General features: G+C 36.3%; 2 protein-coding genes across 2 annotated transcripts; one reads left to right on the top strand and one right to left on the bottom strand.

Moving 5' to 3' along the window:
- The first annotated feature begins 640 nt into the window (after window positions 1–640).
- On the top strand, window positions 641–1559 carry LOC149264078 (transcription factor MYB3-like). Its single transcript, XM_089394830.1, has 2 exons — window positions 641–771; window positions 1007–1559. Exons 1-2 carry the CDS (start codon window positions 641–643, stop codon window positions 1557–1559), a joined length of 684 nt encoding a protein of 227 aa, XP_089250956.1.
- A 10339-nt stretch (window positions 1560–11898) lies between these two features.
- Window positions 11899–12207, bottom strand: LOC149264077 (uncharacterized). The gene has a single exon (XM_089394823.1). The coding sequence runs from the start codon at window positions 12205–12207 to the stop codon at window positions 11899–11901; it is 309 nt and encodes a 102-aa protein (XP_089250949.1).
- Window positions 12208–24149: the final 11942 nt, after the last annotated feature.

The following is a 24149-nucleotide window of genomic DNA, read 5'->3' as shown; positions in this document are numbered from 1 at the left end:
CGAACACCATGTTTCAACTCCAAATTCCATGGATCTCCACGTTTCAAACTCCAGCAACATGTTTCAACATAGATCCACGACTGCCTTTTAGTTCCAACATTCCTTAGTTATTTCATGGACAGATCCTTCAACAACATCAGGGGTAGCAACCAACGTTTTAACGAATGCTGCCAGAGTAAGGCGATGGCACTAAGCGGGCTTGCACAGTGGATATTCGACCCTAGCTCCAATACCAATTGTTAAATCAGAGCATACGGATTTATATTCAAAGACTTAGACGAAAATAGCAAAGAATAATCTAAGAGATAGACAAATGGAGAAACAACAAGATTACTCAATCAGAAACAGTGGAATGGATAAAACAATCACTGGAGAATAACAAGCTTGAGCCTTGGCTTGCATTCTTTGGCCAGAGAAATTACAAATTTATAGAGGCTGAAGAAGGATTCAGAATCGTGTATGTGATTCAGATGGAGATCTAGGATGATCTAGAAACTAATGGTGGTGTAGAAATTTCTAATGGTGATGTAGAAAGTTCTAGAATCCTGCAGATCTAGAAACTTAAGAAACTTATGGCGGTGGAGAAGAATTTAGAATCATGCCTGTGATTATGAATTTAACTTCACACTTAACATATTGAATGGTTAAATCACTGAAGTGTTTTGCAGGTCCTAAGTGGTGTGGAAAGAGTTGTAGATTACGTTGGACGAACTATCTCTGTCCCGATGAAGAGGATCTCATTGTTCAGCGGCATCGCCTTCTTGGCAATCGGTATATGGAACAGCAGTGAAAACGATTTATGGGTTTTTAAGAGATAGGGTTAAGCTTGGAGGCTTAAGTTCTGATAAGTATAGAACTGGAAGGTGTCTGAAATTGGGAGAGTTAGTATCGTGAACGTGGACGTTGATAATCTAAATCTATTTCTCATGGGAAGGATTTGAATGTTTGCTATAAAAATTCAAACGATGAGCGCTATGTAAATAAATATATAAATGGTTTCCTGCAGGTGGTCACTGATAGCCGGACGACTGCCTGGGCGAACAGATAACGAGATCAAGAACTACTGGAACAGTCCTCTGAGCATAACGCTGCTGCCAACAAACGAGCAAAATCTGAAGAAAAGCTCGAGATCTCCTTCTGCCCTACAAGATCATGTGCTCAAAACCATCACCGTCAAAACAACGGCGGTGCGATACTCGGAAATGGTAAGGCCAAATCGTTGCAACGGTTATGGCCGGAGTAAATCTAGCTCAAACGAAGCCTTCAAATTATGTAACAGTAAAGAAACTACAAATTCCTCACTGTCATGCTCTGAGTTACTTGTGAATGATTCCATTACACATGATTGTTCGAAGCGCACTGCTTTGGCGAAAGCAGATGTCAATCCTCTTGAAACAGAAGCCGGAAACTCTATCTGCTCTATGTGGAATTTAGCAGACCAGAGATCCCTAGATTCACATTATTTTGGAGGAGACTCGGCTACTTTATCCGAGTGTTTGTCGAATCTGAACGATGTATCGTCTCCCGACTGCAGTCTCTTTTCCTCTCCGACTGTCTGACCTATTTTGGGCTTGGAGAGTTCAACAGGGAATCAGCATTGGCGGCAGAGACGAATGTGTTTGAATATATTCTTTCTGATGCAAGCCATATCCAGAGCATCAACAACTTTATTCTCTCTGATGATCAAATAATGGATGAAATCCACCATAACTAACAATACGCAAATATGATTCATGAACTCTATTGTTTAGATAAATCAGCTGATGGCCACCGACTTTGATGCCAGATGTATGCGAGGAAAATGCTAGAGGCCAATCTACTCTGGAAGACCCCATCCTAATCCCTTATAAAATATAATCGATTTAATATTGTATTTAGATAAATCAGCTGATGGCCACCGACTTTGATGCCAGATGTATGCGAGGAAAATGCTAGAGGCCAATCTACTCTGGAAGACCCCATCCTAATCCCTTATAAAATATAATCGATTTAATATTGTATTTGAGAGGTTGTGAAAACAAATTCAACTATGCCAGTCTCATTTGCACATATGTCACAGACGATTTCAATTTCAAGCTTTATGTTACATCAAAGTGGAAATTTGGATGAATCTGGGGCTCTCGTGTATTATTTGCCTGAAATTGACTACTATTAAAATGGCGTTTGATTGATAATAAAGTATCTCGACAGAATCGTATGTGTGCGGGCATGGTATAATTTTGTTGAGACCGTTCATGTCAATGCTCCAGATTCCGATGTTCACTCATCTTCGGATTATATTTAGATCAACACGTTTTGAAGAGTTAGTGGTACATGAAATGGGGTACATTAAATATGATACGAAAATGAAGTACCACCAGTGTGGAAGGAAACATGGAAAGCGAAATTTCACCAGAAAAAAGTTTGACAATTTTTTATAATATGGCACACCAAGAATCTTTCTGAAAGATTCATGGGAACATTGAAGAAAAAAATATTAAAAATGAGGAATTCATATTAAGTAAAACGCTTTAATGTATTTTATATAAGCTTAAAACTTTATTTGTTAATAAATATATAATAATGAAAATAATATTAAAAAATTTATTGAAATAAAATTATTATTATTATAATTAATAATAATTATTAATATATATATTAATTATTAATTAATATTTAATTTTAAATGATGTAATATTCATAATAAATAATATTAATTAATAATAATAGTAATATTAATTAATTATTAGTAATATCTAAAAATAATATAATAATTTTTAATTAGTAATATTTAAATATTAAATATTATTGTTAATTAACCTAATAATTATTAATTAAAATTTATTATAATTAGTTTAAAATAATTATTGTTATTACAATATAATTATTGTTATTAAGATTATTATTATATTTTTTTTTTGTAAGCTTAGGTGGGACCTTCTCATTTTCGAGTTTTTACATGTCCGTTATTCACCCCATTTCCAGGGAGGGTAGCACAAGAATCGAACCCAAGATCTCCGGTTCGGTGAGACTTCATTTCCACGGCCATTGCCACTTGAGCTACCCCATGCGGACAAGATTATTATTATATTACTATTATTATCAATTACTATTATTATTAAATAATTAAATAGTATTAATTAATTTAAAATTAAATATCAAATAAATAAAATATTATGTTTTAGGAATATCAATTCTTAGATTAATTATTAATTAAAAAATATTAATTTTAGAACCTTAAGGGATTATAAACTTAAGGGAATAATATTAAACCCAACGGATTAATATTATAAACCTAACATATATAAACCCTAAGATAAATATTAGAAACCCAAAAATAAACATAATTGACTATGCTTGACCCTTGTTGATTTTCATATTGAGATAATCTTTGTCACAATGTGACATTGGACAATGGTTGAATATGATTGATTTTCATGTCGAGACAATCTTTGTCACAATGCGACATTGGATCATGGTTGATTTTCATATTGAGAAAATGTTTGTCACATTATGACATTGGACCGTGGTTTGTCGTCGTTATAAACTCAAGGGATTTATATTAAGCCCAAGGATTAATAATATAAACCCTAATGATAATATTATACCCTAGGAATATGACCCCATAGATTATAAACCCAAGGGAATAATAATATACCCAAGGGAATAATATTATAAACCGAAGGTACATAAACCCTAAGATAAATATTACGAATCCTAAAGCAAAAATGGTTGACCATGATTGACCATGATTTATTCTCATATTGATAAAATATTTGTCACGATGTGACGTTGGACGATGGTTGACCATGATCGATTTTCATATTGAGACAATCTTTCTGACAATGCAATGTTGGACCATGGTTGATTTTCATATTGAAACAATCTTTACCACAATGTGACATTGGACCATGATTGACCATCATTAAATCCTAAGATTAAGCGCCTATGAATAATATTATACTCTATGAATATCAACACTTCAATTAATAAATCTAAGGGATTGATATTATAAACCCAAGGGATTAATTGTAAAATCTAAAGCAATTATAAACCCTAAAATAAGTATTATAAACCCTCAAATAAGCATGGTTGACAATGGTTGATTTTCATATTGAGACAATATTTGTCAAAATCCGACGTTTGACAATGGTTGGCGATGGTTGACCATGATTGATTTTCATATCAAGACAATCTTTATCATAATGCGACGTTGAACCATGGTTGATTTCATATTGAGAAAATATTTTTCACAATGTGACATTAGACCATGGTTGACCATGATTGATTTTCATGTCAAGACAATCTTTGTCATAATGGGATGTTGGGCCATGGTTGATTTCATAGTAAGAAAATATTTGTCACAATGTGACATTGGACCATGGTTGACCATGATTATACACCAAGGGGATTTATATTAAACCCAAGCTTTAATATTATAAACTCTATGAATAATATTATTCCCTAGGAGTACGAACCCCTAGATTAATAAACCCAAGGCATCGATATTATAAACCCAAGCCAATAATAAACCTAAGGGATTAATATTAAAATCCCAAGAGATTATAAACTCAAAGGAATAAAATTAAACCCCACGGGATAATATTATAAACCTAAGATATATAAACCCTAAAACAAACATGGTTTGGCATGATTGACCATGGTTGATTTTCATATTCATACAATCTTTGCCACAATGCAATGTTGGACCTTGGTTGACCATGATCAATTTTCATATTGAGAAAATATTTCTGACAATGTGGCATTGGGTCACGGTTGACCATGGTTTATTTTCATATTGAGACAATCTTTGTCACAATCTGACATTGGAGCAGGTTGACCATGATTAAACCCTATGAATAATACTATACCTTAGGAATATGAATCCTTAGATTAATAAGCCCCAGGGATTGATATTATAAACCCAAGGGAATAGTATTAGACCAAAGGTATTAAGATTATAAACCTAAGGTTTTATAAGCTCTAAGATGAATATTATAAACCCTAATAAACATGGTTTAGCATGATTGACCATGGTTAATCATCTATGACCATTGTTAACCATGGTTTACCAGGACTAGTTTTCATTTTAATACAATATTTGTCACAATGCGACATTGGCCCATCGTTGATAATGAATGATTTTCATATTTAGAAATATTTGCCATAATGAGGCATTGGACCATGTTTGACCATGGTTGATTTTCATATTGAGACTATTTATCACAATGTGACATTCAATAATGGTCTACCATGGTTGATGTGAGGTCTTAGCCTACTGTCCTCTAACCAAAACTAGATTTAACCCCTAATTTAATCACATGAATAACATTATCATATTTATCACACAACAATTGTTTGACAATAGCATAATTTTTTTTTCAACATATTAACATGTAAGTAATTTGATTTGTACAAATTTCCATAAATAAAACAACAAACAAAAGAATACCTGATCCAGTGGATCAGTTGGGGTGCCCTTGTTGGGACTTCTCGACTGAATTTACCACCCTTCCAACTAGGAATTTTTATCTAACTTCCCAGTTCAAGAAACTTCCACAGGTTTTGTAGCCCTCTGAGCCCAAGTCCAATAGAAGCTACCATAGTGTGTCCAAAATTAAAATAAAGCTTACAACTAAAATCAATCTCCATAGTTCTCTACTTCCTAGTCGAGAGAGCTTCCACATGTCCCCTAAACCTCCCATAATTTCCTCAAATACAAAAAAAACTAAGGACCAAGGGTTCCCCCTTCTCCTATCATCCTCCTTCCCTTTATTTATCTTCCTCTCATCCACCTCAACCACCTACCATCAATGCTATGAATACCCCTATACCATTTTAATTTAATAACCTTGACTTTCCTTTCCATATCTTATCCTAAAATAAATTTGAGAAGACACCTTCGAAATGGAAATATTAATATTTACTTCAAAATCAAATTTGAGAAGACAACTTGGAAAACCTTGAAAAGTGAAATATTGATATTTAAATTAGAAATAAACTGGAGAAGACCATATATTATACAAGAATAAATTTCAAAGGACACCTTAGGAATTGAAATATGGATATTTAAATTAGAAATAAATTGCAGACGTCCATATATTATCCAAGAGTAAATTTGATAAGACACCTTAGGAATTGAAATATGGATATTTAATTTAGAAATAATTGGGATAAGGCGATATCTTAACCAAAAGCAAATTTGAGAAGACACCTTGGGAAATAATAAAAGTCATATGAGTAAAGTATAATTACAGATTCACAAATGTAGGTAAATACCAATATTATTTAATAATTATAATTCAATATTTTTACGTTAATTAGACACTAATTAAAATTAGCATGATAGGATCAGCTAGGGTATTACATACACCCCTCCTTCCAAAAACTTTGTCCCAAAGATATTGTGAAAAGGATATAAAGATTTCAAAAGAAATTTGACAATAAGGCATACCAAAATATAGATAAATATCGTAGTAAAAATCAATAAGTCAAGGAATGATACCACTTGCCGTCAAGAGTCTCCAACTAACCTATAGCCTCATATCCAACCTAACCTACTTCCACTCCCATCCTATCCGTCCTCTGTTGCAATATACTTGGCATCGATTATACTGATCTAGCCACTAATAAAACCAATATGATAGAAGCGTTGGCTATATCAAACTAACATCCCTAGCAGGCAACCAGAAATTACCATCACATGCCTAGGAGAGTGTGTCCATCACTTCCCTTCATTGATTCTAGGCTTGGAGGTTACACTGTTGGAAATGCCTCCACTCCTCCTCAAAACTAGCGTCAACACCTTAATATGGAACACATTATGATGTTGGTTGGATACTTGTCTTCAAATAATCCAGTCATGTATTCTTTTCACATGACATTGGCACTTTACCCATGTCATAATATTGCATAACAAGTAGATACAAATTATAATAGAACAATGTACATCATACCATTCCTCATTTGATGTTTCAACATTCCCCCATTGGAAGCATAGATCTTTCTTATCATATAGTTCTTTCCAATCTTCGGGTTAGTTCTCATTTAAGCATATACATATATATATATATATATATATATATATATATATATATATATATATATATATATATATATATATATATATATATATATAGATAAGTGATACTAATCATCATGTTATTAAGTCTAGTATCCATGTGCCAATTTTGTACTTCATAACAACCTACTGGAAATAAATCTTACATTAGATAAATCATAATTGAGATAATTCATTCATTAGCTAAACCATATTCCCTTAAGACATACATCAAGCAAATTTAATTCTGATAAGTCATATACAAGATAAATTATAGCCAAGTAAGCCATAAATTAGGCAAATCATACATCAGAATAGTCATATATCAAATATTTAAAATAGAACATAATCCGTTAAGTGTTTATAGAAGTAAGTTCATAAGTCCAACTGAAATTTATCAATATTACATGGTGTTCATAAATGAAACAAAATGAAAATAATATTCATGAACTTACATGATTATAAGATTTTGTGAATTCCCTTTTTTAGTATTTTAATTTTTGGCTTTTATAGAGTTTTCATTGAAATGTACATTCTATAAATCATTTGCTTCAATCATCAATCATTTGCACTGATGGCTACAATAATTGGAATCTTTTGGATCTTGTCATAATAGTAAAAACAAACACTCTAGATGGATTGTCATAACTTTTCACTCCATCTAAGTTGACCAATTAGCTCATCATTTTATTTCATTTTTACAGTAAAATTTTCTCCTCTAGGTCTTTTAACATTGTATTGGTATCATTTTGGCAAAAATGTAATGTATAACTTAGTGCAATTTAAAGCATGTGTCTATCACCCCTAAAACACGATTTGTCAAAGATTCCAGTGAAATATATGTATATAGAATGTACATAGGTACATTCTGGCCTTATTTAGTTTTGTTTCATAGTTGAGGTGGATGTTACTATTTCTCACATCTAATAAACTCACTAGACTTTAGAAATTTATTCCACTTGCTACTAAGAATGGTACGTACACTCTGTGTTTTCCTTCCTTTATCTTCTAGGACTTTTATTTTATTCAATTATCTTGTTTTATTTCATTTCATTTGTAATATTTCTCCTCATTAATGTTATCATGAAAAGGTCATGATTCTCTTGCTCTATGTCATGTTTCCTTCCATAGATTATATAATTCACCAATGAACTTATGATCACATATTCAATCCATTATTATAAATAGTATCTCTCTAGTTCATTTTATCACTATTTCTTTTAGATTTTCCATTTTGTAGAAATTTTACCCACATTCTTGTACTTAAATAACATAATATGTATTAGTTTCACACACGGTTTTTTTTCTCAACCTTATTTAATCAATAGTATAAAATTCAACTTTTATTTCCATTTCAATAAGTACCAAATCTTTATTCATGATCCTCATACTTATTCATATTGTAATGTCTTTTAATTTCTCTCATTGGTACACTTTATTGCACCAAGTTCCTTCTTATTTAAAGTGATTATTGTTATCCTAGAATATGCCACATAATTGTCATAATGATGCTTATTGTTATAAGATACAAATAGTTATCTTCAAAAGTTTGTATACTTTATTGATATCATTTATGCTAGATTGAACCCTATGGTCAAATAAATTATATGCATCTAAACTAAAATTCCAACTTAAATTTGTGCTTTCATGTCTACAAATTCGCATTCATTAATGATATTAATCTGTCATTTTTCCAATATCTCTAATCATGCATTAATCAATCATGAATTTTATTCCATTTTAGACTTCCTAAGGTCATCATGTTTCAAATAAAGGGGCAATTTCCATCTAACGATCAATGAAAGCTTTCAATCCATAATAGGACATGCATGGTTCCTTCCCTAACTTGTTTGTTCTGACATAGATTCTCCTCGGAAATTAATTTTCTTCATTGCAACTACAATATAAGTTGTCATCACCCAAAGGATGTATAGATTAATATATCATATTACTTTTTCATAACTTGCTATATGTTTCTCAATTCCCTACTTCTTACTAGGGTAAAACAAAAATGAAGGACATTTATTTCTTCATAATATTAAAACAATTGTAGTGAATGAGCCTACTCATTTCCAAGTTAATCTCATTGATATATATGGACAATGTAACTCTCATGATACCATTGTAATATTATAATGGAATGGTTTTATTATCAGTGTTCATGTAAACCATCATATCCATTTGAATTTAGTAATAAGACCCCTTTTATCTAAACTTATCATTTATTGATAACGTAATATTGTTGACAATATAATTTGTTTAAATTATTCATAGCTTTTACATTTGAAGTATCATATTATTCATTTTCAATTTATTTTCCATTATAAGCATTTGTCTAGGTAAGTATGAATAACCCATCTTCGCACACTATATACATACATATGGTAATATATATACCCATATTTCTATAAATTTTGTAGTGTCCATGACATAAATATGAATAACCCATTTTCACACACTATACACATACATATGGTAATATATATACCCATATTTATGTAGATTTTGTAGTGTCCATGACATAAATAAAATCTTCTTGAACATGTAATTACTAAAGTTTGTTATCATGAAACAATAAAATCAAAATTTGGACAATCAGGAAGGTTAGTGTAAATTTTTTGAGTATTGATAGTGTTGGGACTTAGAAATGTCATATTTTCATCCACCTTTTTCTTCACTATTCCTTACATTTCATCATCCCATTAACCTTTTATCATATCATTTTCATACATACATTTGGGTTTCACCTTCTTATTTTCCATTTTATTCATTTTTTTATTACAAGTCAATTTATGATTAAATATTAGAAAATATACATATTTTTATATATATCTCAAGAATATGTGATTTTTGTGATGTGTAGGAAATATGTGAAGAATTAATATCTCCTCCACCATGTTAAGGAGATAATTATGCAAGCCTATTCCTAAGGAGAAAATCATGGAGGATTTGGTTGGCATATCTTATCCAAGATATGTGAGAGATTTATGGAGGATTCAAAGGGATCATATTTTGTAATAATGGGAAAGTAGTTAAAAATGCTTGAGAGATTTGTGGGATCATATCTTGTAATAATGGGAAATTAGTTGAGAGTGCTTGAGAGAATATTGGATATGTAATTATGAGAAGGTTATCTTCCTCATGTATATAAGAGAGTGCTCTCTCTTCATTTTAATAAGGAAGAATGGATAATGAATAATAGAGAATGGAGATTAACTTTGATTCATATTCTTTTATTGTTATGCTTTCATGATTTGTAATTTGGTTCTTGTAATATAATTTAAGATATTTTTATTGTTGTGAGCTCACATATGTTGTTTGTCATTCAATTCTTCACATGTTGTATTGCTTTTCCTTTATGCAATTTCTTTCTTTCATAGTTAATGTTTCAATGCCTTCCTAGATTAATTTGATTTCAGTAATTTAGATTAAATTAGTTCCACTTCGGTCATGCATATATAGTGCATGTGCCTTGTAATTTTATGAACCTTGGATTGACAAATTAAATAGTTGGGTAAGTACTACAACAAAATTAAACGAACATAGTTTCACCCAACATTTTGGCGCCATTGCTGGGGAGGCACGATGGATTGAAGTTTAGTTTGATTTTTCATGCAAGTGTGTTTAGACATGTTCCTAACTCCGAGGTGTTAAGGCGGTAAGACGTGGGGAACAGCCTACGCATTGCATTCGAGATACCATAATGGGCTCGAACTCTTATTGATCAAGGCATTTAGGGTGTGTTTACATTTATGCAAGTGTGAATTTCAATTTCTGCAAGTGTGTTTGATTTTCGCAACTATGAATAGTGTTGGATGAATTCATGGTTCATGGTTGTAATTGAAGAATTCAATTACTCAATTAATGAGCAGTCCTTGTAAGAGGGTTTAATTGAGTATTGAATTCAAGATTATTTCTGTGGTCCTTTTGTTTTTAATTCAATTTTTTTTTGTGTGCTGATTTTTTTTGTTTTTAGAATCTCTTTCCACATGGTTTTATAATGAGTGTCAGCTTGGAACTACTCACTCAGATCCTTGCAGAAGTCGGAATCTCTTCTTCCCTGGAAAAAGAGATCTTGACAAGAATTGACAGTTCAACTACTCCCCAAGAAATAAACGAAGATTCAACATATGAAGAATCCTGCATATCTGATGGCGAACAATCATTCGAACAGGAGATCGAGGAAGAAGAACAACAGATCAGAGTAGAAGAACAGGAGTTACAACATGATCTAAGTGAGAGAAATTGTGCTTATCAAAGCTTTATCGAACAATGGTTCCAGGTAAGTATTAGATTAGATTCGTCTTTTTATTTATTTTTAGTTGATTTGCAGTTACAGCAACTAGACTCATTCACTTTCGAATATTTTCATCCATCATGTAAAAAATTGCTACTGGATATATTGTTGTTACTGCTACGTGAATGGCTTCATTGGAAGTTTAATTACACGTAACTAATTTTTTTCTAATTAGTATAGAGTAGGTAGGCTTTCATTTGTAGTTTTTGCTTTCATTTTCAGTTTTTCTTAGAATAAGTATGCTCTCCTCCGCGCTTAGTGCAATCACGAGGATCAGAAAATATAGATGATTTAGACTAATTTCAAGAATAAATAAATTTTTTGCAATATGCTTGATCAAAACATCTTTCAATATGCAAATCATTGTGTCCATTTGTTAAAAAAAAACAAAAAAAAAACTAAATCAAGAGAAAGTTTAGTTTCTTTCTAAATTTTAGTTTTTCATTTAAAAAAATAAAAATATTAATAAATAAATTTCACGACCAACAACAAAACCAATCATAAAATAAAAAATAAAAAATTACGCACAAAGGCAAATGCATAAGGTTGAGTGTTCAACCTACTACCAATGAAAGCTCTTAAGGAACGAGGCCTTCACTCTGCCCTCCACCGCATACACCTTGTAGCTTGCAACCCTCTTCCTTCGCTTCACTTCAGGGTCACTTAAACTCCAAGATTTTGCAGATTTTCTTTTTGAATTCTTCATACCATTGAAATTTCCTGCACTGTTGGCACTCTGATTTGGATTCGGCATGTGATTTGGCCCGGGCTCAGAGTACGAGTGGCTGTGAGCAAAAGCAGAAAAATAAGGCTGAGACTGCACAACCTCCTTATTCAGATCCCCAAAGCTCTTCGACCTCAAGTCCGCCATCGCAACTCCATGCAATCTAATTCACAATCTCGTGTCTTGTTCTTGATAACTAACTTGCCCACATGGAGACGAAGCAGGGGCAGCAGCAAATGATTCGACTGATAAGTTTGATTTGGATTCTGATATAATCTCTCTTATCATCCGCTGGTCTAGGCTTCTGGGCAAGTATATACCTTCCCCTCTATAACAACATTTCCACATGTACAGGTGCAGTTCACTTGATACGTGGCAAGTGGCCAGCAAAACCCGTAATTCTCTGCACATTAATTGTAAAAACCAATTTTTTTTTCACGGAGTCATCTAAACAGGGTCTCGAAGAACCATGATTCCCTCTTAGACCGTTAGGAATTTAGGCAAACGATTTTTGGGTTATGTAATTTATTCTGTTGTGGAAAAAACCCATGTCTTTGTTTGTCTAGATTTGTCCTGGTTTGATCACAAACTGCTTTTCAAAACTGACGTTTTTAAGGGGTTGCATTATGAAGATGTTGGCATCCACTATGAGGCGGTGGGAGTAATTGGGTTTGCACTCTGATAATTCACTCTTGTTTGCTGCATTTTTCTAATTTTGTAATGGAACTGCTTCTTCACTATGGGCCATCAACCTCTGCCCTCCCTCGATTTAATATCTATTTTTTAAATAGTTGTTATGAAAGTTGATAGGTTGCAGGCCCGAGAGACCACAACGCACTGCCTCTTGCAGGCCCGAGACTGCCGATTCAGCAACACCATTCCGACGACCTTAGCACGCCCAATGCTGGCAAAACAACGATGGGAGCTTGAGCTCACGAATTTATGCAGTCGTTGTGTGCATCCAAACTGTAGCTAAATTACTCGCTCACCTCCATGCTTGAATTGCTGGATCACATTGACACCCTTTCTGTCATCAATAACTACAACTTGCCCGTGCCATGAATTATAGCGGAACCCACAAAATGCTTTTGGTAATGCACATTTGGTGCATGGATAGATGGAACCCACAGGTAATACACATCTGCGTTTTCACATACGTATGCAATCGGTTTTATATCAGAAGATTTATGGTGAGTGTTGAATTAAATTGTACAGTTTTGTTTTAAAAAAAAATAAAATAAAAAAATAAAATAAAAAAAATCGACATCAATAATAACTTAACAAATTTTGTCTCCTTTAATTTGTTATTTATTCAAAAAAATTATTAAAATAAAAAATAAAAAATTGCCCTGATTCATTCATATACTGACTACTTGTTCCCTAACAAATGCAACGCCTTTTCAAATGTTTTAAATCACTTTTCCTGCAAACCAATAAAAACATTTTGAAAAACTATTGCACAACCAATGAGTACATTGCATGGGGACATGCAATATTTCTAAGTTTGGGGGAAATAAAAGTATGTTGGATATTTTTGTGAATTTGTGGGCAAAAGTTAGTATGCATATACTAACAAGTGAAATGACATTGGTGTTATGTGTAGGTCAATGAGAAGATTATGCAGAAACCTCAACATTACAATACGACACCCTTTTTCATCCATGATTAGTGTAACTTCGAAAAATAACTAAAAAAAAATGGACATTTCATAAATTCTTGAAAATGAGCTAATTTTTTTTTGAGTCACTTCATACATGAATGATCGATGGAGATGGCACACAAAGGTGACAATTTTTATGCAGGAATGGTGCTAAGCATTGAAGACAATCTAATGCAAAAGTGATTTTTCGAAATCACATTGAAACATGCATCATTGGATGCTTGAAGGAACTATTTCTTTACTGCACATATCATGACATTTTCCACTACACAAAAATCTTTTTGCATCATGATTACTTGCCTTTTTCATTCCAAACACCTAGACCATCCTTGTGTTGCAGCCCATCTTCCATTTCCTTGTCTTTCACGAATTCATGCACGCCTATTTTTCTGAATCGCATACAGTCCTTTATCCTTTTCAATTTATTTTTTCCTTCTAGTTTTCCTTCTAAATAAAACTCATTCCCTTTCCATGATTACATTGCCTTGTTTTCCTTGCCATGCTAATCCACACTGCTTGTCTGTGAGTTCTTTCCATTTATAGTCCTACCAAATCTTTTTGTACAAACTCGCGTTGGCTAATGTGGGATTCCTTAAGGCGCACCTTTCAACAAGTCTTGCCCCATCGACATCAACACCTTATCTGGGAAATAGACTAGAATTCCTTTTGAGTACCTAGAGGCTTGCATGCCTTAATGGAAAGTTCTCTCGCTGAAGATCATGGGAATACATCAATGTCCCTTGATCTTAAAATCTTGAAAGTGGCTCGACCTCGACACATCCATTCGCACTTTTCAAGATGTACTCTGGTACCTTGCCACTCATTGACATCAATGGTGAGTTGCCTCACATTGGTTAACGACATCCATCAATGGTCGGTAATCCAATGATTTCTATTCATGCTCGACATTGACATATTCATTCGCATGTTTAGAATTGTACCATCGAGTTTGTAGTGAGTGAAGACTATACACTTTTTCACGACTCCCTTAGCAGTTACAGCAGCATGAATTCTGATCTATGAGAGTACTACAGTTCCACTTTCAGCGTTTATCTTTTCCATGATTCAGCATCAGCAGTTCAAATTCCCAGGATCCAATTACAACAACATCAGTCACATTTTCTTGATCCAGCAGCAGCAGCAGTTACATTCCTATTGCATAATTCATCATTCTTGGGTAAGTAGAGGTATGTTGTTTTCTAATCTTTAATCATGCAATTCCTTATATGCTAACTTGAATATTTTGGAAAATTCCCTCACCATGCTACATTTCCTTTCATGAGCCATGTCAAGTTGCATGAGGACATGCAACCAATTCAGTTGAGGGGGGGAGAACTATATTCACTACATATTCACTTCCATGATTCCATTTCTTCACCACTATCACTCCATTTACCATTCACCAACATTTATTTTCCAATGATACTTTGTTGCACTTTGCTTCATACACAATATTGGCATGCTTCATTAATATTACAAAAGGGCTTTCTTATGCACATTATGATTTCCAGTGAGTGTTTACATTATTATTGAAGAAAAGAGAACAAAAAATGAAATGAATGTTGTTAACACAAGAACCAACATTCTTTGTATTCATGGTTGTCACACAACAACCAACCATAAGAAAATGTAAATTGTTACTCATGTCTTTCACATATCCTGGAAACATTCATTATTAAAAGACATCATATTGTAAAGCCAAAGTTCAAAATGCCAAATGTTCTTAAGGAGACCCATGCATGGTTGCATGTGGACATGCAACACGTTCAGTTGGGGAGGATGTTGGGACTCAGAAATGTCATATTTTCATCCACCTTTTTCTTCACTATTCCTTACATTTCATCATTCCATTAACCTTTTATCATATCATTTTCATACATACATTTGGGTTTCTGTTATAGACATTTTTGTGCCTAACAGCATGAAGCATGAAATGTCAATAATCTGAGGGATCCAAAGTCCCTAAACATGTTGTTCTTACCCTTAGAGGAACAAGGTCAGCAAACCACAGCACTAAAAATCAGTTCTCCACCTGAATACACTCAAAAACAAGCTATTTCTGGATCATGTCAGCTGCTCCACTGAACATCTGCGCTGAATGTCAACTGCTCCTCCTTGTACCTGCGCTGAAGGTCAAAATCAATGAAGGCTACCTGCGCTGGGCGAGATTGGCCAAGTGGCACAGTCATTCTGCAAGGTGTCAACTGCCCAGGAAGCTTCCAAACTGACACTTGGTTCAAGGAATTCGCCCTATGATGAGTAAGAGGGTCTTGATCTCCAAGTGGAAGCAAGATTCTCCAAGTGGACTCAAGAACTGAAGATTAACTAGTGGGAGAGGACACTAGTCAGCTTCATGTCAGTCTCAAGCTGACTCATCCTTTCTCCAAATCTCCTATATATAGAGCTCTCTCATGAGGTCTAGGGAGGCTGGAATTTTGTGAAAGCAAGGAAGTGCTGTTGGTTTGTGTATAAAGCTATTGGGTGTTTTGCTTGAAGGAGGTGAAGAGGAGATTTCTTTCAGCTGGGAGGTGTTGCTGGATTGGGCCCATTGTGGTTGTAACTCTCTCAGAACTTTACTTCTATTATCAATAAAGTATTTGAGGTTCTTCTAAATGCATGTGTTTTTATGATGAATAGATGCTTGTATATTTGATTTATGCTAATCCTATAATCGATTATGGATGTATGCTTCTTGTAGTTTCCTTTTCTTGTGCTTTTACAGGATCTGTGTGTAGCTGGGCCGGTGAAAGGGCAAGGAGCTAGGAGCAAGCAGCAAGGAGTGAAGACTGGATCGACTATTAGTGCAAGATAACGGTTAGTAGATCATCCTTTTCTTCCCTCTCTCATCTCATAAAGAAGAAACTTTGAATAACTTTGCATTCAGTTGTTGCTGAAGTACTATCACCTTCAGAGTGGGATAGAGGCATTCTGCATTAGATACATTTCCCCCCAACAAATTGGCGACTCCGCTAGGGATCGTATCTTGTTGGTTGTTTGTGGTTTTTTGCTATTCATTTCATAAACAAAGGGAGTACCGAATCGAACTGTGTTTGAATCCATCAAACACAAAGTAGAGGGCAGCTACTCTAGCTCAGTTTCTGGGCAAGTTTATGATTTGAAGAGTTGATCCACAAGGACTCTAATAAGCTCTTAGTGATAGATTTTCATCCTCCTTTACATCCCTTAGTGTGTCCTTGACTGATAGCTTCTGATTTGAGCAAAAACTGTGAATATTTGAGCAATCTGTGACCCGGAAACCAAGACGGACGAAAGTCTCGTTCTTCATTGCAGGCTGTACAAAGGCAGTCTGCATTTCAGCGCAGTTCCCGAAGGGGCTACCTGCGCTGAAGGTCAAACAGGCAGTGTTACACCTGCGCTGGACCAGTCTTGGCTTGAGTTACTGGGGTTTCCTGCTGTGTCTTGCCTTTTTTTCACTATTGTTTTTTGCTTTTTGTTGCCAGTCAGTGGGCCTATCTGAAACCATCTTCCTTTGTCATTATTCCGCCTCAGTTGTATAAAGAAACTGTATTTGTTCTTTTGTATTTCTTGTGTCATTTACAGTTTCCCATAACGAAAGTGAACCAGTCTTGCATTGACCTCTTAGATCTAGACCTGTGATTAAGTGTCGTTCTGATCTTAAGAGTTAGTTTATTTGCTGTTCATAGCTGATTGAGTTTGTCGCTTTCGTTATATGGTTTGAATTTATATATTTCTAAGTGTCGAAACAAGTGAATCGTAAGGTGTCTTTTGATTTTGGACAAACTTGTTTACTTTCGCTTGAAATTGAATTCGAAATTATACAACAGCTTTCTTTTTGTATTTCATCAAACATTAAGGAAGAGAAAAGAAATACTTGCATATTTGCATTTTGCATTAAGTTTGTATGTTGATTTAGGGAAAAGGTGCATTAGTGAGTGCTCTTTGATCTGTGTGAAAAGATTTTGTCTCTCTTTTCCCTCAGTAGTTAAGATTTTCATAAGTCGAAAAGATTTGAAAAGCTTGCTTCTCATCTTAGACTGCATTTAGGAATTTGTATCAATACATCTCGTGGTGAACCTTGAAAGGCAAACTTTAAAAAGATCAACTTAAAATATATTGAATGAACCTAACAACGCTTTGAAACATAACGCAAACATCTAGAGGTCTAAGCTAGAGACGTGTTCCGGCGTCATTAAACATAGTGACTGTCGATCTCGACGAAGGTGGGTGATTCCTCCTGAGAGTCGGTGGCACTAATACGGACTTGTGCTCCCACGTACCGTCACGTATATATTGGGAGACCCCTATAGGAATAAAGCCTTTATCCAATAGGAAACCGTGTTGGCCGCCCTACTGATCGCAATGCAGTGAACACAGCATTCACGAAGATCGACCACCCGTATCGTAAAACGTATTCTGTGGTTTTGCGAAAGGTTTGGCACACCCTCTGCCTAGATCTCCAGAGCAGTTTCTTTTGGCCTTTTTCAAACTCTATAACTGAAAAAGTCCAACCGAGCATTTGTCACTTCGGTCTCGTTAATACATCGAAGGGGACTAGAGTCATCTTTAGCTTTTTCTCGACTCTTAAAAAGTGAAAAAGCAAGTTGTGTCTAAAAGCGTTTAATAAAATTCATTCAATTCGGAAACACAAATTTCCCCTTTTAATATTTTAGTTGATCGAGTAATCCGCAATCGTGGAAGAAATTCAATTGAAAATCCGTCGTTCGCGGAGGCTTGTGAGTCAACTGTCTTTGTCCCCGGAATCGAAAACAGTACGGGCAAAGTGAACTCGTTTAACCGGTTCAAAATCTCCTTTGAAAGTTAAAACAAGTGTTCCAACTGCATCCGAGGTTCCGGTTACTCCTAACATTTCTGGAAACCCTGCCTCTATAGAAGAAGTTCAACAGCCACAGAAGGACAGTAATACTGATCCTGGTCTGGGGGCAAATACTTGTGTAACTGAACCAGTTCCATCTGTAACCGGTCCAGAAAGTTTTGTTCCCCAAACAACTGTCGCTGTCGAAACAACCACTTCTTCGGCACCAGAAATATTTTACGGACCTGACGGTCTTCCTCTTCCACCGGGTTTGATTGCGATAGAGGAAATTGCAGAGGATCCGCAAGCAAGTACTCCAACTCATTTTGGAGTAGGGGTCACTCTCTTTCCTTCATCAGAAGTTAATACACCACAAGTGGAAGTCCCTGTAGAATCGCTAGGCAATCTATTGGATAGACTTAAAATGTCTGAACAACCGTCATCATCTAGGACTGTGTCAAATGACACAGCGACAGCAGAAGCCCCTGCCGTCACTCCAACGATGTTTGTCAGCATACTAGCTGTCCCAACTAGCTCCCAACAGCTAGAAGGAGTCCACCAAGGGACTATTTCGACAGTATGGTCTGTTCCAGTTTGTTCATCCGGAGTAATACCCGGTAATTCTTATGTTGAAACTCGACAGATTGATCCTCATGGAGGTCAATTTGGGCCATCTAGTCCTCAAAGATTAACAATCCCTCTGGGTTCCGGATTGCTACCATATGGGGGGCAGTACGCCCTTTCATTACCTCCTCCGGGAGGATATCCATATGGCAGTTCTCAACAGTATTCTGGTTATACTGGAATTGCATCAAGTAGTTGGGTACCTATGCTACCTCAACAACCAAGGATTGTATATTCTATGCAACAGTGTGTACCTGTGACAAACATCCCAACCACCCCGGCTATGGTAACCGTGTCACAAATTCAAGCGATGCCTGTTACATGTCAACCTCAGGTTGTAATGCAACAGTCGCTTGACCATGGGTCGCAACCACAATCGCCAACTGGTGGGATGACACAAGTACAAACGGGTACAATTACCCCACACCTTGGTCCAATGGTTAGCATGGCACAACAGAACGTGGCGTCACAACCATGGCTTGAACAATACCAACAACCGCAATTCCAGCAAGTGTACCAAGGTTCTGAACAGCAGATCTTTGCGAATAGTGGACAACCGTATATCCAAAACGGTCAAAACCAACCACTTTACAGTGGTCAAGTCCACCAACCGTATCAATCATACCAACATCAATTACATTATGTTGGTATGCAAAGACCTACTTCTCAAGCGATTCCATCGTACCCTCGTTACGCTTCGCCTAACCTGAATCAGCAGTTACCATTCGTGGCAACTTTAGAGTTACCTAATTTACACCGTTTAACCAACGATTCGATTGCTTATGCCCCTTGGTCGCCAGCGATTCCTCATAAACTTCCATCTGACATTCCTAAATTCAATGGAAATCCAGGTGAAGACCCGTCGAATCACGTTATGACTTTTCATCTGTGGTGTTCGTCGAACACCCTTAACGACGATTCGATAAGACTTCGCCTTTTTCAGAGGACATTGACAGGTCCAGCGGCTAAATGGTATATTGAATTGCCAAGAGCCTCTTTCGACAACTTTAGTTCCCTAGCCACGACTTTCTTAACCCACTTTCAATTACCGATAAGGTATGAAACGGGAACAGAAATATTAACTAACTTCAAACAGACAACTGCTACCCATATATCTGATCATATACATGAATGGCGTCGTCGTCGTAGGATGGTGAAAACATATGTTCCCGATCAACTATTAGCTGAATGGTTTATAAAGTCGTTACTTCCGGTTATTACGGAAGATGTGGCCAAGGGGGGAGTCGTAACAGAGGAGCAAGTTATTGCTCGTGCACAATATTTGGACTTAGTTTATACTCAGTCCGGCACGCTCTATGACAAAATACCTGACGCCCCTAGACCAGAGTTTTCAATTCCTCCCCCTCCTAAATCAAATAGTGACTCTCATGCCGGTGACGGCGTGATTGGCACATCAAACGCGAAATCGATAAAGGCTTCGTCAAAGAAAGCCCATAAGAATTCCGATCAAAATGCAAAAGAAGAAATTCTTGCTTCGGAAGTAAATGCCGTATCGGAAGATAAGGGCAAAGAAACCAATCAACCAGGAAGCAAGAAGAAACAAAACAAAGGGAAGAAGAAGAAACAGGGTGAGTCATCCCCTGGAAAAGATTCTTCAAACCCTCCTGGCAAAGGGAAACAAAATTATCCATGTCTAATATGTGATGATAAGGATCATAACACAAAGAATTGCCCATTCAAAGCTGAGTTAAAGAGGTTCTTTAAAAGTTCCCAAACCTCAGCTGTGTTAACTGATCCATTTCCCAACCCAGGTCAAAATCTGGTTGATAGTGGAAATGCTTCCCCGTCGCAAGTCCTAATGTTGTCGGTTTCGAAACAGTAGAATGATGCTTTGATTTCGACAAGGAACAAAGATTATGGGAATCCTCAGGTGTCGAACGAAAAAGGTAAAGATCAACCAAGTAGTTCGACAACAACTTCGACAGAAGTTGTAACACCCACCACCCCTGAATTAACGATAAAACCGCCAAAGGGTGTAGTACACAAGTCGACATTTAATCCTCGCGCCAGAGCGGCGCAACATTATAACATAGTGGAAGATTTGGCCCAATCGCCATCCGCTATGTCGACACTTGAAGTGCTACAAAATTGTCCAACCCAAAGGCAGGCATTGTTATCGGCAATTGGTGGGGTTGATCCTAAGGATTCCAATCTAGTATCCTTTGATCACAAGGGATATGATCGTCAGTTACCAGCTCAGCTAGCTTTCCTTATACAAGTGAAAGCACTCAACAAAACTGTTCACAGAACGATAATTGATGAGGGAGCCTCGACATGTATTATGTCAATGAGTTGCTGGAAAACTTTAAGATCTCCAACCTTGTCGCGATCTTCGACGACATTAAAAGCCTTCGACGGAAGGACTTATACCCCTTACGGTATCCTTAATAACTTGAAAGTTGAACTAGGAGGAAAAACAGTGGAAATTGATGTAGAAGTCATTGATGGAAATCTTGACTATAACGTCCTACTGGGTAGACCATGGATTTATGCCATGGCGGCTGTCGTGTCGACTTATTTTAGGAAGATCGCATTCCCGTTTGAAGGAGGGATTACGATCGTCGACCAACAGAATTTCCTCCCTAATGGTTCACAAGTTACAGGAAGCATTCCCATGATCCATGAGAATAACCATTCAATTCAAGATATCGGAGTAGGATTATTGAAAGACCCCACATTGATGGTAACTTTCGCGCTACCACCTCCTATTTATATAGGAAATGTACCGTTTGTAGCGACCTGCAACATGATATCTTCCACGAAGGTCAACATGGATCATTCAATGGTTTTGCCCCCAAGCCCTTTAGAAATATTGTAGCAATCAATGTTTCAAGCATGGGAGGCGAGCCCAAATCAATGCTCGTCAAGCGTTTGGGTAGATAGTTCTAGAGAATATGGAACCCCATTAGATCCTTGGTCGAAAGTACATGGGACTGACGAAGGAATCTTACAATCAATGATGATTGAGGGGGCACCATGGAATGATCACCACCATCGTTCCCTTCTTCCGGAATGTGAAGAAGATACTCAAAGTGACCTTTATCACCCTTCAGTATTTGAATTCCTAACGAATACTGTAAACAGATGTTGTAGAGAATATTTATGTCGGCAAAGGTTGTTCCCCTTCAGAACTGGAAATATATAACGCTCTTTTTCGCGAATTTAGAGATGTCTTTGCATGGTCATATGATGAAATGCCAGGCATCGACTCAAGTATCGTTGCACATGAAATTAAAATGTATCCTGATGTCAAACCAGTAAGGCAACGACTTCGGCAAGTGCACTCGAAGAAAGCCGCTGCCATTAAGGCGGAAGTTGAAAAACTCCTCCATGCTGGGTTCATCTACCCAGTTCCTCTAACCGATTGGGTATCGAATATTGTCCCTGTTATGAAAAAAGAAGGGACGATTAGAGTGTATGTCGATTATAGGGATGTAAACCAAGCGTGTCCTAAGGACAACTACCCTACACCCTTCATCGACCAGATAATTGATGAATGCGCCGGATGTGAAATCTTTTCATTTATGGATGGATTTTCCGGGTATAATCAAATAAATATCCGCCCACAGGACCAGTCAAAGACTGCATTTATTTGTCCGTGGGGCACATTCGCTTATCGAAAATTACCCTTTGGTTTAAAGAACGCAGGGGCAACGTTTCAGAGGGCGATGAATTATGCCTTCCATGACATCAAGAACATCGTTCAACCTTATCTCGATGATCTTCCGGCTCATTCGCGAAAGCGGACTGATCATCCGCAGCATTTAAGAGTGATATTTCTACGTTGCCGACACTACAAGATAAGACTCAATCCGCACAAATGTGTGTTTTGCGTCGGTTCTGGTCGTTTACTTGGCTTTGTAGTCTCTAAAGATGGGATTCGTCTCGACCCCTGTAAGGTTCAGGCAATCATTGATTTGCCTCCACTTTCAAATTTGCTTCAGATTCAGAAACTCCAAGGGAAAGCAAACTTTCTTAGGAGGTTCATTCCAAAATACGCAGAACTTGCTAAAGGTTGTACTCGTTTATTGAAAAAGGATGTACCTTTTGTCTGGGACCAAGTAGCGCAAGCTTCTTTTGATGCTCTGAAAGATTGTCTAGTAAAAGCATCATTAATGTACACCCCGGACTATCAAAGAGATTTTAGCCTGTATCTAGCTGCAGCAAATATAACCATTGCGATGGTTTTAGTACAAGAAGTCGATGGAATTGAACATCCTATCTATTATTTAAGTAAAAACTTAAACGATACAGAAAGTAAATATTCTTATGTTGAAAAACTAGCGCTTGCAGCTGTTCAAGCGATTCAAAGGTTTCGACATTATGTCCTCTTTCGGAAAACTACCATCCTCTCAGATTGCAACCCCATGACTTATATACTGTCGCGACAGTTGCTGGGGGGCAAATATTCAAAATGGATAGCGATCCTTCAAGAGTTTGATCTGGAATTTGTAAAATCCAAATCAAAGAATGCTCTAGTTTTCGGAGAATTGTTATGCGATCTCCCATCATTGTCCAACGATAAAACATCGGAAGAGTCAATCATGGACGAAAGTTTGTTTCTGATATCTGTAAGCGATGAGTGGTATGGAGATATCATAGTTTATCTCCAAACCCAAAAGTTCAGGCCTAACACCTCTCGCTCCGAACAAAAACGTATACGATACCAAGCAAAAGACTACATGATCGTCGGTGATACACTTTATCGTCGCGGTATCGATACAGTTCTGAGGAGGAGCCTTACCCATGAGGAGGCCGAAAAAGCCCTGAATGATTGTCATTTAGGCGCATGTGGGGGGCATCAATCTGGATATGCAACAGCACAAAGAATCCTACGAGCAGGATACTTCTGGCCAACCATGTTCAAAGATTGCATAACTGCAGTCAGAAGTTGCCATGCTTGTCAAATCTTTGATAGCAAGACCAGACGACCACCCGCACCTTTACAGCCAGTAGTTGCTGTTGGGCCCTTCGCCAAGTGGGGCATCG

This window comes from Pinus tabuliformis, chromosome 6 (genome assembly GCF_031772625.1).
Source record: "Pinus tabuliformis cultivar Carrire ecotype Pingquan chromosome 6, CPIR1, whole genome shotgun sequence".
Taxonomy (NCBI): Eukaryota; Viridiplantae; Streptophyta; class Pinopsida; order Pinales; family Pinaceae; genus Pinus; species Pinus tabuliformis.
Note: the sequence above shows the minus strand (reverse complement) of the source record. Positions and strands in the feature narration are given on the sequence as shown.